Genomic DNA, 17,945 nt, shown 5'->3' with positions numbered 1-17,945 from the left:
ACGATGAAATGAAGTATTTTGATGAATTAATAATCAATAATAGCTAATAATAATAATAATTCATCTATTCTATCAAACTTTTTAATTTCATGGGAATCACTCGAGAGCTGAATTCCTAGTTTTTGTTAGTCAACAAATGAATATTTCGAGAACGGTTCATTTTTAGTATAGGATATATCACATAAAGTCACATTATGTCAGGTTTTCAAAAACGTGAAAATATTGAAAGAACGCCATTATTATCATTTGATGAAGAATATTCAAAAAAACCTTTATTTGCCGATTTTCAGGATATGAATTCTATCATTTCTCAAAATACAGCTAACCGACGGTCATCACGCTATACCCTGTATAAATAACAATATGATAAAAAAGAACATGCTGTTTCATTCACTAATTTGTTAACCGTGCATCGCACCGTGAGTCCTAAGTGGATTTCATAAAAACTTTCGTGAAATATTATCCGGTTTGCACCATTTTTGACCGTAATAGTACATTGACCACCATGCCATAGATGTAAGTAGACGTCACGTTTATATTCTTTATTAGTACAATGAAATTAAACTGAAAATACACACTGTAGCACTGGTCCTGATGTCCAAATTCTCTTTGAAGATTTTGTGTGGTTTCATTCAAATAGCTCACCATCAATTAAATTTGTAGATGTCAAGCTCTAGTTGAAGGTTAAATTTTTGTAAGCAGAAACACCAATTTTTTGCTGAGCGAAAACAGTGAATGCAATTTTCGTGAATTATTGATGGTAATGCCAGATACCCCCAATTACAACGAGAGAGCAAAGTTATCAGACAAGTTGGAGTTATTGAAAACAATGTAATGAGTATGTCATGAAAGAGAACATGAGCAATTGAAGGGCTCGGTGCAAGAACCTGCTAAAGGCCAAATTGTTCAAAAATCAGATTATGAAATGTTTTGGTCAATAAAATGCTACTGCATCGTTTGGTGCGATAGCTGGCTTCAAAAATTCATAGTAAATAGATTTTGTAAAAACAAAGTCGCCTTTTACCCCAAAAGAAATAGTTATTCGAAGCCATGTTTGAGTATGTTGGAGGCAAGAATGTGTCATGTACTTCACATAGCTGGTTTTTGCTTCAAACAAAACCTTAACCTAACCTTACAAATTTGCAAGTGATTGGAGCAGTTGTGCGTTCGTGTGTATCAATTATTTCATTTCAAAATATGAGAAAGTGAGGAAGATCCTTTTCATTGTTCAGATGATAGTGAAAATGGAAAATCAAAATATAGGCCAATATTACATATTGCCGCTGATGATATTATACCAAGTACTGATGAACAATTTGTGTTTTGATAGTTGTATTTTAAGCAATATCTACTTATTTTATTATAATATTATAGGCAATAATTTGACAGAAGAAACGCCGCTAGAACAAAGATGTAAAAAAGCAAAAATGCTCCATCAAATTGGAAGAGAATCCAAAGAAAACTGAATGAGAATCCGGGAAAAGAATACGTTAAAAGTGCAGAAAGAGTAGTTACAGCAAAAAGGCAGGGAGCCAGGTGCGAGTGCCATAAAAGATGTTATGATAAATTCACAGAGTTGGAAAGATATACAATTTTCGATCAGTATTATTAAATGGCTGACAAACATGTCCAAGATAGGTAATTAGGGTATTTGAATGTTGCAAAACAGGTGAAACGAAGGCGTTAAGAATCGGATGGTCTTAGAAAACAATATTCATACTACTATTACATCAAAGTTGGAACAAAAAGAGAAGACGTTTGTCGTACCGCTTTCTGTAATTTACACGCCATAGGTAGATCACACGTCATGAGAATAGCACAAGTTTTTGCTTCTGGGTGTTTTTTGAAAAAAGACAGCCGTGGCACCCACCGCAATCGACCAAATGAAATATCAGAAGCAACTGTCGAAACTGTCGCGGAACATATCAGAAGCTTCCCAACAAGAGATTCACATTATTCAAGAGGTGATAATAAGAAGAAATCTTTCCGCCGAACTGATTGTAAAAAAAAGCATGAACTTCACCTTCAGAAATATGAACCAGAAAGCTATAGACTTCTCAAAGACATCAGAAAATAAAACATAAAGTGCCATACGACTTCTACTATAGATATTTAATAGAAAACTTAATATTTCTTTCGGATATCCACGTAGTGATACGTGTTCCACATGTGACTTTCAAAATACAAATAGATTATACCGTCATCCCAGAAGAGAAGCAGTCCTTGATTCAACATAAGGGACTACATTTACGGAAAGTACAAGCGTTCTACGATGACCTGATAACTAAAACTGAGTTATCAAAGACGGGTGAAACAGTGAATGTTATTTGCTTTGATTATGAGCAAAATTTACCGTTTCCTATACTGACTACTGGACAAATTTTTTACCCTCGACAAATTTGGTTGTTCAACCAGTGCTTTCATTCCTGCTCTGACAATAAGTCTGTCAACTCTACGTTCGATGAAACAGTGGCCAAAAAAGGTTGCACTGAGACAGTCTCATTCTTTCATCATTTCACTGAGAAATATGTTAATAAAAATGTCACCACTTTAAATATTTTCATCGATAACTGCACTGGCCAAAATATAAATGCTGTTATGGGGTGCATCTTCTGATGACCTTAGTTTACAGCGGTCGATTTCTCAAGATGATTCATCACTTACCAGAACCCGGCCATAGTTTCTCACCGTGCGGTATTTTGGTAAATTAGAACAAAGAAAACGTAAAAAAGAGCTCTTGTATGTTCCTGAAGAATGGTATGATTTAGTACAGAACCGCGGTAAACATATTATTGTCGAGAGAGTTTCTCAAAGTATGATATTCAGCAGTTGTTAACAAGACGCCATTTACAATTTCCAAATACAGGGTATTGTTGTGCGATGTCTGTTGGATGCAACCATTCCACTGAATATCTGATGCCATATGTTTTATTGAAAGGTAAAGGTACTATTTCCGATTTAGAGAAAATATCCCCAGCATATCATGAGAAGTTACTTCTGAAGAAAAAAATTCGATTCCGAGTAGGCAGTAACTTCACACTCAAGTTTTGTTTCACTTCATACGTATAGGAGATTATGTTAATATCTTTAATGAAGTTTCATTTGGAAATTAATGTGAGTACTTCTGACGAATTTATAAAAAAAACTAGAATGAATTTTGAGTTGAAAACAAACAGTATAGATCACACGTTCATTCATAGTCTCATAACAGTCTGCAGTTTCCATTAAAAATCAAACTAACACCTCCTCCACGTTTTTGTCACTTTTCTCAAAATTATCTAATGTGAACATAGCAGGATCTTACACCGAGCCCTTCAATTGCTTCATCAACTGAAAATTCCAAAAGATTCCATCCAGTATAACTGAAAATTTAATTCGACACAATTACAACTAGACGTTCCAAAGTCGATTAAGCATATTTCTTATACTCTATGGACACTGGCCGTGTGGAAATTTGTTTACTCGTTCCTACACTCGTAAACTCGTTCGGTGGTCGAATATTGTCAGGTACTTGAACATAATCATGCACCCCTATTCAACTAGAAATGGAGAGGACGCTATATGGTGGGAAATAAATCAAGATGCACTGATCTCGACATTGAATTATTTTTTTTCAAATGTTCATAGTTTTTTTATTAACTGGATCAATTTTTGCTACATGGCGTTAACTTCATAGATCATTACAAACCAACGCGAGAAAAAATTGTTGGCGTTGAATAACAATAAGTATAGTTTTACTGTCGAAGTGTTGGATGACGAAAAGAAATAAGGACGCAATACCCCAAAGTGTATATATGATGGGAGAAAAATATGCTGTATCAAAGCATAATGATCCCTGCGAACAACGTGTTATTAGATTAGATTGTCGGTGAGCTAACCCATGGCCTGATTCACTGGGACTTTTTCAGATTTAGTGATGATCCTTTGTTGTTAGAGCTCATTATCTAGCTTGATCTCATAGCCTTGACATCTTATCTAGCTTGACTTCATAGCCTTGACACTGACCTCTTCGTATAGCTGGCCGCCTCTGGTTTCTCGTCCCTGCATCTCGTGTGTCTCGCTTCACATTCACAGAGCACATGCAGTGCGGTTTCTTCCTCTCCTTGACAGAACTTGCATTGAGTTCCTTCTGTCAGACCCATATTGCTCATTTGTTTCCTGAGTTGGCTATGCCCCGTTAGTAGACCCACCACTACCCTCACAACCTTACGGTTGTGGTTTAGGAATCTGGGCGATGGTTTCTTTATGAACTCTTTCGCCTGCCTCAATCCTGGGAGCTGATTCCACCAATCCATCGATTCGGCTTCATCCATAAATCTATGGATGTCTTTATTGATGCTTTCGCTACCCCGCAGAAGGGTTTTGGGCCGATCATAGCCTTGGATGCGCCTCCACGGGCTAGGACATTGGCCTTCTCATTACCCTTGTAACCCTCATGTCCGAGTACCCAAGCTAAAGTGACCCTATTTTGGGTAATTAGCTTCTAGAGAGCGCTCAGACAGCTTCCCACTAGTCTTGAGAGGACTTAAAATAAGCTTAGAGCCTCAATTGCCGCTTGGCTGTCTGAGAAAATGGCAATGGTTTTATTTTTGACCTTCTGCCTGTTTATTTTCCCTATGCAGTGTTCGATGGCAGCTACTTCTACCAGGAACATAGTTGCATTATGTCCGAGGCTGAGTGCGATTCTCGTCTTTGCTCCGCCTCCATATATATCGGCTCCCATTCCTTCTTGGGTTTTTGAACCATGTGTATACCAAGTTTCTTCCGCTGTTACCGATGGGCCGTTTTGCCAGTCCTCTCTACTTCGTATGATGATTTTGAAATCTTTTTGAAAGTTGTACTGCGGAACTGTGTTATCCACGGGCATTCCTAGTAGTTCATTGCACAGTTTCAAGTATTCTGCACGTAACGTAACTGGCTGATTGGGGTTTGCCCCTGCATTAGCCTGTGTGTCACCAGTCGAGCTTCTCTTTGTATGTATATGTGACCTCAAGTGCTGCATGCATATGTATCTGTATCTGTAGAGTAGGGTGAGTGTAGACTCACAGCACTTGGCCACATGTGACACTTTGTACATCCTGCCGAGGAGTTGTCCTCCTAAGTCATCGTCCATCCTGTCCTTTCCAGGAAGGTAGACAGGTCACTAGGAGACATCTAATTTATATATTGACAGGTGTAGGCCAAGACTCGCCGAACACACCTTTGGCAATTTTCAGGTGTATCACGGTGACCTCCGCGAAGGTTTTGGAAGGTGCAGCGATATAACTGTCGTTGCGCGGCTTCTTCAACCTTCTTGGAATTTCCTCCGTGGAGGTGCACAAGTGAGGGAGCTTTCCTGCAGGGGTGGCTGGTCCCTTGCCTTTCTTCAAGGCGGAGCTCTTGGCGCCCGTCGCAGGAAGTGCCCTTGCTGTTGGAGGTGATCTGCTATGTCCAGCCTCAGTCCAAGCGGTAGATTAGGGTGGACATTTCTGTTCATCCCCAGCCAGGTGAGCACTTATGTCCAGCTTCGGGATTGGTTTTTGTTGTTTCTATTTTTGTGTTGTTTCATTCATGTGTGTTTCCACGATTAGCAAGGAAAGAGTTGGTCACCTCTGGCAGAGCCCCGTATTACCAGAGGTAGGTTGATTATAATGTGGTTTCGCCCAGTTCCACAAGGGGATCGTTTGTGATCGCATATCACCCTGCGGCCATTCAGCTGTCGGCATGATTCCTCACACTTTAGCTTGAATTGGCTGGTCCACGGTGGGATGTTTTGCAAAGGCTTTTGGGGGGTTTTAGTTCACCTCACCCTACTTATTTCTGCCAATGACCAGGAGTCCGGCGACCCCGTCCGTAAGGCCACATTGGCTTCCCGGATAGGGCCTCCAGTCCCTTGACCGTTCCCCTATTCGCCACCAGGGGACGCGACCCATAGGTAGCCCAACCTACGGGATTTTCATATGTTAACGCGTCACTTTTACCTCCAGTGGAGGCTCCGTAATTCAAATATTTGGAAATCCTATTTTATTGAACATCTTCAAGATAAAACGAACCTGCATACCAAATTTCAGCCTCCGAAAATATACCGGTACGGAAAAACAGTTATGAAAAGGTAAATTCATTCTATGAACGCACCTTTCCCACGCGGCTGGCGCCCCAGTTGTGATATTTAAAAATCCTCTCTTATTGCACATCTACAATATAAAACAAACCTACATACGAAATTTCAGCCTCCAAAAATATAGAGGTATGGATAAACAGTGAGGAATAGGTAATTTTCATATGTAAACGCAAGTATTTTCTTTTCAAATTATAAGTACTGTATAACTAAAACAGATATCACGGTAGTTGAATGGAAAGTTTTGAATTTGAACTCAATTTTCAGCATTGTACGGGAATTTACGAATCATAAAGTTCTCTTGAAAAAATGGAAACTCATATATCCGGTGTATATCACCATTTTCGCAAGTTTGAGATTCAACAAAATAAATGAATTGAGTAACATTCTGGTTCACTGAAATTTCGATATTATCTTGTTTGTTATTCTCCCGCAATTGATCTCCCTCTGTAATTGCATTGATTGGTTACCATACAATTAAATTTGTGAATGGTGTCTTTATCCTCCATCTTGAGTAAGCAGTTATGCACTTACTCTGAATCGTGACCACCATTGATTGAAAAGAAATTAACCAAGATTTGTAAAAGGCGAAGATTCATTAAACTGGCCTGATACGGATACATTTTTATCTTTGTTGCTCTTGATTTTATTATTGAATGTTACTATCATTACTGCGATTTAATAGCTGTAGTTGGAATTGTTCCGAACAATTTCTTTGTCGTCTATTTTTTTTATTAACAAAAGCAAAAACCCTGTAAAATATATTTCCCCGTTGAGCTATAACTATCATTATCAAATGAATCAATCATTTCATTATCTTCACAAGGATACTCATCCGTGAAATGATAATAGAATTGAACAGAATTTAGTCTGAGATGAAAGGTGTGCATTAAAAACGGAATTAAAGATCAAACTGTTTTTGGAAAATGCTGATGAAAACTGGTACTTGGTTCATTTAAAAACACACACACATGAAGTAATCAATATATCTAACTTCTCCAAACTCACTGAGATTTCAGTTATTATTTTAACATATCAAACCAGTCAAAAATCAACGATAGGACGCTTATGAAGGCATTGCAAACATTCAACGGTAGATCAATTTCCACAGAGTTGCGATGCTGATCTTAAGATAAAAATTGAATTGGTTTCATGTTTCTACCACCGTCATTGGAGGGTTATTAAGATTCTGTAGTGTGCAGATTCGAAAAGGATAGACTTTTTTGTCACTGTTGACATCATATCACAATTGAATACTAACGAACAAGTGGATTTGAACTAAAACAATAATAACAATATTTTCTACATCTCTTTTCCTTACATTATAGAGATCACGCCTAGATTGGCCAGAATTTTCAAACCTTTTGAAAATATCAAAGTTGCAAATAAAACTGTTTCAACTATTGGATCTATCTTTACCAAAACAAAAAATAAAACTCCAATACTTCACCGTTTGGACCTTATTTATTGTATACCATGTTCCAACTGCAATGGATAATATATTGGACAAACAACAAGATTATTGAAAGATAGAATAACATCTCATACAAGTGATTGTAGATTAAGGCTAGAAAGATGTGCTTTGAGTAATCACGTAAATAATGAAGGTCATTGTTTAAACTTCAATTCAATTCAATTCAATCTCAACAGGCTGGAAAACAGAGTCAAAAGGATCCCTTCTAAGCACGAAACATAACTAGAAATTTTTTTATTGAGATTCAAATCTCTCCATTTCAGAAATGGCATTCAACTAACCCCTTTTGTGTATGTCTGAAGATGAATAATGCAGGCACTCATATTTTTTCGTGGACAAAAATAATTTGTTTTTTCATGCTTCAATCATATGCAGTTGATAAACGTTCGTAAGTACGTTATTCTTATTTGAATCATTATCTTCACTAGACGTTCAAAACAATGAAAGACAATAATTCAAATTTACTGCTTTGTTGCGGAACTGTAAAAAAACCTTCATTAAGTAATTCAACTTTTGAAAGGAATAATTTCGTCAAATGAGAATACAAAGCAATAAAAAATATATACCCTTTATGAATTTTGCGAATATTCGAAGTTTTGTTCATTTCAATGTATTTTTTGTTCATTACTAGTTGTTATGTTTTATTCGACAATTTTGAAGCCGGTTTAATTCTATGGATTTTAATTTTCAGGTATCTACACAAAATAATCAAGAGGCGGCAAATCTGGTGACAGTGAAGTCTATTCAAGACTACCTCTTCTTTCAATTCCGTGCCGTGAAACCAAACTAGACTGATATTGATTTCAATAATGAACTGAAAGTAACAAAATAAATTGAAATCTTGATTGGTTATGACACCAACCTAATTAATTGTTTACTTTCCAAGCCATAAAGGGCCGATTGTAAGAGACAAAGATGAAAATTACACAACAGTTACTTATTTGGGCTAAAATACTATAAAGATTTCGCACTCCCTACAAAATTAAGGCCTATAAAAGTAATAATAACGCAAGCATGCATATTTACAAGGACAAAATAGATCTGGAGGTTGTAAATTGTCGTGTGGATTATGTCCGATCTTTCACACAGATTAAACTGAAACAACAAATGGAGCACACATGAAGATTCCACAAAACTGTTTTCATAATGGTAGAATGAAGACAAACTATGTATATTATTCACCCTTTTTTACAGAAAGACAGAAATCTCTTCATTTTAAGAAGAAAACTTTCAAATTTAACTTCTGAAAAGTATGAACAAAAATGAATTCAAAAACTCCCAATATCTCATAAATTATAAAAATCGATTCAAATAACACTCCCCTTATAACTTTATTCTCATCAGTTGATCATATTCAGTACGTTTTTAGAATAATAGCTATGAAATGACCAATAACTTATTCAGTTGTTTTTACTGAGACGTAGGTAATGAATTGATGATTATATTTGATCTGTTCAGGTAAATGTTTTTATTTATAATGATTATATATAACGTATTCCAAAAACACTTTATTGTGAGATTTTCACTAAATTGTTTTACAAAAACGCAACACGTGTTTCGCCATACAATGGCTTCATCTGGCGTGTCTTTCAATCAATTCTACACATTTAATACTAAATATATATATAGTTTATGGAGTACCTGAAATCAAAGTACGTGTAAACGAAGTACCTGAATTTTAAGTAGCTGATATTTTACCTGAGTTTCTAACGAATTAAATTACCTGCACTTATGTTCCATTTTCCACATTTGAAAAAATATTCAGTAACGGAGAGTTATTGAGTTCTAATTGATCATTCAGTAAATTACCCGAATTCCTGAATCTATTGATTCTAGAAGATTAAGTTTCAAACTCTTCTCTTCTAAATGTAACACCTCTTACTCATGATTGAACTCATGTCCTTCTGCTAAAAGATGGTTTGCAAATGTGGAATTGGTCTTTCTATTTACAAAACTACTCCTATGTTCTTTAATTCGTTGGAAAAATGTTCTTCCTGTTTGGCCAATATATGATTTCAATGTAATATCTGTATACAATTTTTCTAGTGCCCTTTTTGTTCATACTGAAATAAACTTTATTTTTATATTTCATTCTTTATAATCTATTCAATATTAAAATGATTTAGCCTAGGCACAGGTTTATCCTTCTGTGGGAACTATATTTATTTGTCGTTAACTAAGATTGTTTTGTATTTCAAATTGAATGGCAAATAAATATTATTATATTATATATAATTGAATCTAGCATAGAGCTGATTATCTGAGTGACTGTGTAGTGGGTTATGTAGGTGAAATCATGCAGAAAAATATTTCAGTAGGTCATAGTCAACACACACTGAAAACCTTCGTAAAGGAACCGTCCGAGAAGAGAGCCGAAGAACTGTTTCAACAAAACATGGATTGGCTCAGAACTACAGAACTACACACTGGACACTTATTCAGTCTGTTTTGCCAAATCACCATGAACAGATATAATGTTCAACAACGCGTGCAAATAATAGAATTGTTTTATCAAAATGGGTGGTCTGTTTGGGCAACGTACCACGCGCTCTGCCCATTTTACGGTCGCCATAATCCTCCTACCGAGAGGATATTTGCAAGGTGGTGGATGAATTTGAGTCCACTGGTTCAGTAAATCGACCAACACCCGTACGTGTGACATTCATTGACACAAGATCTGCCGAAAACATAAACGCTGTCTGTGAGAGTGTGCAGGAGAATCCGAGATAATCGATTTCGCGTCGCTCACAAGAACTCACAACTTGGCAAAATTTGCGTCGTGACTTGAACCTGCACCCTTCCAAATTTTAACTGACCTAGGAACTGAAGGTAAACGACCATAGACAACGACGGGTGTTCGATGAATGGACTCTGGAGCAGTTGGCAAAGCAAGTCACTCTTTGGTGTGGATTTTGGGCTGGCGGCGTCATCGGACCATACTTCTTTGAGAACGACGTTGACCAGGCCATCACTACGAGCACTATAGATTGATGATTTCTTACTTCTTCTGACCTGAAATGTATGATCTGGATACCAAATACATGTGGTTTCAACAAGACGGCACTACGTGCTACACGACTCATAACACATTGGATATTCTGCACGAGCAATTTGAGGGCATGGTCGTCTCACGTGGAGGTGATGTGAACTGGCCACCAAGATCGCACGATTTGACCCCGTTAGACTTTTGTGGGTTTTTTTAAAGCCGCAGGTGTATTGTTATTTTGATACAGTTTCTAGAAGAGTTTGTAGCTAACGCTTCAATTGAGTAAACAAATTTAGGTATGAGCTCCTTTCAACTATAGATAATCTTTATTTTCTCTATTTTCATCAACATTTTCAATGCAACTATTCGTTATTTTCCGTGTAGTATACCTGAAAATTCGGCGAGAGTTTGTTCGCTGTCCTAATAATATATTCTGAATATCTGAATGTCAAAAAAGTATTATATTTCCATAACTGCTCTTTCTTGATAATTGTCGTATTTGTTCCACTGAAATCTCTGATTACTGATAATATGCTTTGTTGATATACCTACATTATAAATTTTAATATCTTGCAGTCATTATTCATGCTTTCAGAAATCATTTCGTACTTTCCACAGCGTGAAGCTATGTTTTCTTTCATGTTCTTTATTGTCCTGTGTATATGTTTGGTTTCAATTTTCATTTTATATCGTGGACATACCTATTTGAGGAAAATTCCCAAACCACAATGTAATTTCATATTAGGACACATACCGGACTTCATAGATCGAACAAGTGAGTTTATTTCAGAATTTTTCCATTTGTTTTACAAACCTATTTATATATAACTGAAGACAATTATTTTATTGATTTCAGTTTTGCTCTTCATTAGGACTGAATATCTCAACTGAATTGTTGATAATGGTTTTTCAATAAAAATAGTTGTAGACTAATATCCAAAGGAAAAAAAGTGTATCGGTTTTCGAATTTTCCGTTGATATATGAATATGAATATTAGTGAACTTCCAAATGGAGAAAAAAAATTGAATTTATCAATGAAAACATGTGTATCTCATGCACCCCAAAAATTACGTCAGCTACAAACTGGCAAATCTTCTATGAATAGTATATATAATTTTTCCACTTTCCATAAATTGATGAAAAGTATGAAGTCGAAATGTTTTTCGCAAGAATGAAATGAATAACTTGTAGATATCGAAAATATAATTTAAAATTTCCGTGAAATTATGAGAATTCATATATTTAATCAGAAGTTGCTTTGCATTTCCAATGTACACTGAAACATTCAATGCAATTTATATAATATTTCATACGAAACACCAATGTTTTCCAAAAAAGTGTGCAAACCGCGAACACGTGTTTCTGGCTGTGGCCTCGTCAGCGCGGTGGCGAGTTCAGTTTTGGCAGATTAATGAAAAATAAACCACTAACATTAGTATGCCATTTCAAAATACACATAATCAAAATGAACTGTACATGCGATACATCGCATCATCTACAAGAACAATTCGTTCAAGACGGTCTCAACTCCCTACATTGTAGGTTAATGGACTGACACCACTCAGAAAACAACTACTCCTCTGGTTGGTAACACGAAGGGCCTTGGATTATATCCAGCAGGTGTCACTGCAGGATTATACACAGGAAGTTATTCCTGCATATGCTGTTGGTGATCCAACGATACATATGCAGGAATAACTTCACTGATGAATCTTGGCTGACACCTGTCTGATATAATACAACGCACTTCGTGGTATTTGGACCTCGTTCACAGGCAGATGGGGCGATAACAAACATGTTGTTTGTCGTTAGCTTCAGCGTAGTTTAAGGAATGATACTCTAAGGGAATTCAATTTTCAATTATGGAAAATAATCGACTTTATTTTGATCACATACACTACCTTGCACTGACGAGTGGCCAAACACCCCGGTCTGCAAGTGTGTCCCAATAATTGAAAATCGATTCCGACAGTTGTATCGCCAACAGCAGGAATAACTTCAGTAAAGAATCCTGCATTGACACCTGTCGGATATAATACAACGCCCTTCGTGGTGTTAGCCAGGGGAGTAGTTGTTTACTGATTGGTGTCAGGCAATTAACCTACACTATAGATGAGTTGAGACTGGCCTGAATGAATTGTTATTGTAGATAATTCAATAAAAATGAGTATTGGCATAATATTGAGATTAAAAAACAGGATCAACAAAGTTTTTTATAGAAACGAAGTTTTTTTGTAATATTGTTAATATTCAAAAACAATTTGTTTTTCAGTTTTCAAAAATTTTATTCATAAAATTTTACAATTTTAGAAATTTTAATGTAATTAAAATTATTATTACCAAGGATATTAAAACAGAACAAAAAACAGATTTTTTGCGATTTCCTCTTGAAATTTGCATGAAAGTCATTCATTTTTATATTACCTAAAACTTTTCTTCAAAAACTTCTTCACCCAAGAGATCAAAACTTTGCCTAAATCCGTAAAAATCCATTCTCTACCCCTAAATACCACGCCATTTCATTTTTTCAATTCCCATCGAGTTTATTTGATGTTTTTTTTTTATTATTCATAACCAAAATCGAATCCTGGTCAGTTGAAAATTTTATTTTTCTGTGACGGGAAAAAAGTTTGACCTTTTATCTTTGATGACAGGTAACAAACAAACTGTCACTTTTCATGAAATTACTTGTGAGTACTTTTTTCACGGATATATACAGCTGTTTCAGCCTATTGGGCATCGTCAGTACTGGGCAGGCGGTTCTCGATTGAAGACAAAATGAGGAAAAACCAAGAAAGTACTTGATGAAAATAGCTGCGTAAACGCAAGCGAAACATAAGAGGAACCACCTATTGGTGTGACACCCAAGTCATCCAAGTTTTTATGTCAGTGTTGGTGGTTTGACCAATCAACCGACAACTGTGGTAGCAGAAATTTGGGAAACTAACCTGAAATGCCATCGGAAAACGAATCCACATGTTTCTAGAAATGATACGAAATCTAGAAAGGTTAATGCAGTTAAGCTGCTGGAAAATGATTCCATGAAAATCATAAAATAAATAGATAAGTAGTCTTTGATCATTGCCATATTGTATACCGGTGGCTCTTAAATTGAAATCAATATTTAACTAAAATTAAATTTGTACAAATTTAATTTTAGTTTTATATATTTTTTTTCTGCCATGGACACAACTGCCGTTGGGTGTGCAAATAGGGTGTGTGTGTTATTTCAGCACTGCCAAAATGCTTTATTAGCTATTTCTGTCCTGTGTGCTATCGATTCATCAACATACCCTTCAGCGACCGTTGATGACTTCCAACCGCCATGTTTCTTTGGTGTCATCAAGTTTTTCCCAGATTCAACTAAAAGTGTAGCAGACGATCTTCGAAATGAATGACCTGTATATGAATTGGCATTTTCAACTTGGAAAAAATCAGCCACTGCTTCAGATACCTTATGAAACTGATTGCTACCTACAACCTGATTGATACATTTTCCATTGCGATATGCATAAAACAGGCGGCGATCCTTTGCTACTGCTGGACGAAGGGATATGTACATTCGTTAAAATTTAATATATTCTTCTGTAACTACAAATCTCCTGTTTACATCATTCTTTGTTTGCTTGATTTTCACAATTAATAACGTTCCCGATTCTTCAATATCATCTAATGCTACCTGGCTGATTTCACAAATTCGACAAGCTCCTGCAGTCCCAAATACAACAACAACCTTGGCCATTAAATAAACTTCATCGTGAGCATTATTCAAAAAGTCACTAATATGTGTACTCGTAAATATCGCAGCTTTCTTGGGCGTGTAACCTTTTCCATTTATTTTCAGAAATGTAATTAGTTTGAAATATTTTGAAATATCTACATTATTATTGGATTGTAATATACTTTTAATCAATGAATAATTCGACCACACTGTTGATGGCTTCTGTTGTTGTGCCAGTTTCGAAAAATAAGCCATAACACCGTCTCCGAGAAAGAACTGTATGTCTTTTTCATCTTCCCTTCCATGAATCTTGAATACGCGGTTTCATAAATTTTCGCTGCTTCCACTAACTTTTGTGGAGTCACGAGAAAACTCGGAAGTAGACATTCGTCAAAATAAGTACTGACCACTAAGTTCGCAATTTTTAAATCATATCACAGAATTAAATTGACAAGATATTTGATTTTCTATCGATTGGTTTCCTAGTAACGCTATTAGTACAACAGTCTACCTGTTTAAAAATTCAAATTTCACATCGATAATTTTCTGACTTCAACATATTGTAATAATATGTTTTTTTTCAATATTAAATCGTCGTTTTTCCCGTCACAGAAAAAAATTGTGTATTATACACGGGAAAAATATTAGATTTTAGCCTCGAGCTAAAAACTAACACTTTTTTCCCTTGTTTAATAAATAACTATTTTTCTACCATAAAAATTTGGCTTCTGCACCATAGTAACCAATTTCTAATTACAGAAATTCTAGAAAAATTGACAAAATATTCCATCGAATGTGATGGACTAATGAGGATTTATTTTCCTCCAACAAAACCTGCCATTCTGATTGCAAACCCCAGAGACGTGCGAACCCTTTTATCTTCAGGGGCAGCTACAAAAAAATCCAAATTCTACGATTATATGAAAGTATGGTTAGGAGACGGACTCGTAACAAGAGACGGTAAGAAATTGAATATTATTTTACTATTCTGCTCGAGGCAGGTATGGATTTTCCACTAAACAGTTCAACAATTTTTATTTACAAACTATCTGCATTTGTTTATCATAAAAGCTTTTTCGAAAACTTCAAGAGCTTTCCTTAAAGCAAAGCTGGCATTTTGATAATTAGTAGGAAAGTTGTATGTAGTAAAGGATTTGTATACATACTTGTTAGCTTTAAAGCGAAATACTTTTATAGCTAGCAGAAAGATTCTTTCTTGGCTAGCCGCATTAAGAATTAACACATGGGCTGAAGAGTCCTGAACCTATGAAAAAAAACAAATTTATTTGTACGAAATTGAGCCACAGCGCTGCTCTAACATTTCAATACCACTTTTGCAAAAAGATTCATCTTTTGCCTCAAAATAAGCCTCAGTTTTAGCAATAACCTCTTTATTCAAGCGAAATTTTCCACCGATGATCATTTTTTGAGGTCTGCGAACAGCCAGTAGTCACTGGGAGCCATATCTGGCGAATACGATGGATGTGGAAGTTCCATTCATGTAGAAGAAGCCGACCTTCACGAATTAGGGATGAAAGGCAAATTAGTAATGTTTATAATGTGAATTTGCTTCCAGACGAATAACGCAGTACCAGCAGAAGATTTGAGTGGACGCGTGTGCTGAGGGATAGTCTTGCATCGTTACAGGAGTAGTTAGCTCGGACATACCGATAATTCATGATCTGTGGTGTTCGACACATTCGGAGCATGCCACATTCTCACCCAATACCTAAGGGATTATGTATCATGTCTTCGACAGCAGTATTATAAATTTTCTCTCCAGCCTGCTGAGAAAGTGGTGGAAGTAGCAGCTCTACTGTCGTGGTGGAAGTAGCAGCTCTACTGTCGTGGCTGTGAGGAGGCGCTTCCTCAAATCAGATCCTTGAAGCTACAACTGTTTCATTTAGATGCGTTGGTCAACGATATTCTTACAGAAGATTATGACATCCGCGAAGACGACACAGTCTTGTACAATTTCGTTCAGTCGTTTTGCGAATCGGTAGGAAGGAATGTTAGTCTTGCGGTTTGGTACACGAGATTGAATCTGAGTTAGCGAGAAAATACGCGTCTCGTAACCATTGTGTGATAGACTACAGAACTGCCAACAGGCCTTTAACTTTCGGTGTGTGTGACTAATACCACTGAACCATGACGTATCCCTCACACTTTGTAGCAAGGCATGCTGCTGTCACTAATTAGGCGAGCGAGAAGTATCGCGGAAAACTGCAGGTTCTGCGAGAAAGTTTCTCGCTAATTTTAAGAGACTTTGTGTGTTGTTGATAATCCGCCTAAAGGCCGAGAACACTTCTTCATACACCTCTCCGATCCGACTCCGGTTTGTTTTTGTCCCAAAAGCGGATCGGTGCAGGATCGCCAGTGGGTAATCACCCTTGTCATACATACTTCCGACTTTTTTCCGATTTACCGCTCCGGCTTCATACACTTGCCAATCTCGCCAGTGTCGATTCAAACAATATTTCGGAATGCCATCTAAGCAAAATGTTCAAGAATTTTAGCAGATGACAGTGACCTGTAAGAAGGCCAGTTAGACATCGTAATTCATCCCTACTGTAGTCCAACAACTGTTTGGTATCAAGCTTCTAAGGGTGAATAAACGCTTTGGAGTGAGCTTATCCTAGAAGTCCATACATTTTCTTGCCATCCAGGTGTTCAATATTTGTTTGGCAAAGCCTAAAGCGATACCAATGACAAGTTCTGGTCCGATGAAGCTGCTTATAGCTGTAACATGAATGTTTGATTTAATTTCAGAAGGGGAAACCTGGAGAACACGTAGAAAATTACTGAATCCATGTTTTGGTCGTCCCTCTCTCCTCAGACATTACACTGTACAATTCGAAGCACTAGGAGATATTCTTGTAGAAAAACTCTCCGAAAAACTGAACGACACAAGTTTTGACCTACTTCCATTCTTGAAGCATTTTTCCATGGATGTACTTTCCAGTAAGTTACACTTTGTACTATTGAAATTAAAACTCATGTAAGTCAGATACTATATCAAAGAAGTAAAAAAATCTTTCGCATATACTTACAGTGAAATACACTTACTTGGTCTGTGTGTTAAATTTGATATAGCATTCGGCTTGATCCTGAGATCTATAGGATGTTCCTTAATGATACTCGAATATTCAAGGGTGAAAATTTTCATGAAAAAATAAATTTTATAAGTAGTAATAGTTGATCAAAATTAATATTTTCAATTAAAAAATCATTTTCAACCTCAACAGTGGCATCGGTACGTAAATTGACTTCGATATAGAAAAAAATGTTCACATACAAAAACGCATTTGATTAGTTCGGACTTCCATTGTCTGATATGGAATGAATTGATTTGAAATCCCTGAAAAAATCTAAAAAAAAAATAAAAAGATTAGCTGAAAAATAACAATTATATTGTAAATGCGATTCTTGGAATCGCACTCCATCTGCTGTACAGTTCGTTAAGTCTATTGAATTGATTAGTGCTTACACTCATCATTTATAGATCTTTCTTGAAAAATTATTAGGAAAATAATTTTTTTGACGACTAAATCTTGTAGATGTATTTTTTAAAACAAGAACTGATAATTATTTTGTTGTTGTGTTGACTACCACAATTATGAAAAAAATACAGATCTCTATACAGTTGAAGATACTTTTGGAGACGAC

General features: G+C 36.2%; 1 protein-coding gene across 2 annotated transcripts in view; it reads left to right on the top strand.

Annotated features, from left to right (window-relative positions):
• The first annotated feature begins 391 nt into the window (after positions 1-391).
• LOC111502951 (cytochrome P450 4d2) overlaps positions 392-17,945 on the top strand; it is a 29,000-nt gene continuing 11,446 nt past the window's right edge. Inside the window, exons 1-4 of one of the 2 annotated variants that reach the window (XM_074183292.1) lie at positions 392-516; positions 8,263-11,332; positions 15,039-15,239; positions 17,049-17,240. In XM_074183292.1, the coding sequence (XP_074039393.1) occupies positions 11,143-11,332; positions 15,039-15,239; positions 17,049-17,240 (583 nt within the window). In that variant the 5' untranslated portion in view covers positions 392-516; positions 8,263-11,142. The remainder of the gene's footprint in view (positions 517-8,262; positions 11,333-15,038; positions 15,240-17,048; positions 17,241-17,945) is intronic. The other variant, XM_074183293.1, reaches the window with a different exon arrangement.

The sequence above is a fragment of the Leptinotarsa decemlineata genome, unplaced genomic scaffold, assembly GCF_025532065.1.
Source record: "Leptinotarsa decemlineata unplaced genomic scaffold, Ldec_3_MD MMD2_tig00026336_RagTag_RagTag, whole genome shotgun sequence".
NCBI classification, from domain to species: domain Eukaryota; kingdom Metazoa; phylum Arthropoda; class Insecta; order Coleoptera; family Chrysomelidae; genus Leptinotarsa; species Leptinotarsa decemlineata.
Note: the sequence above shows the minus strand (reverse complement) of the source record. Positions and strands in the feature narration are given on the sequence as shown.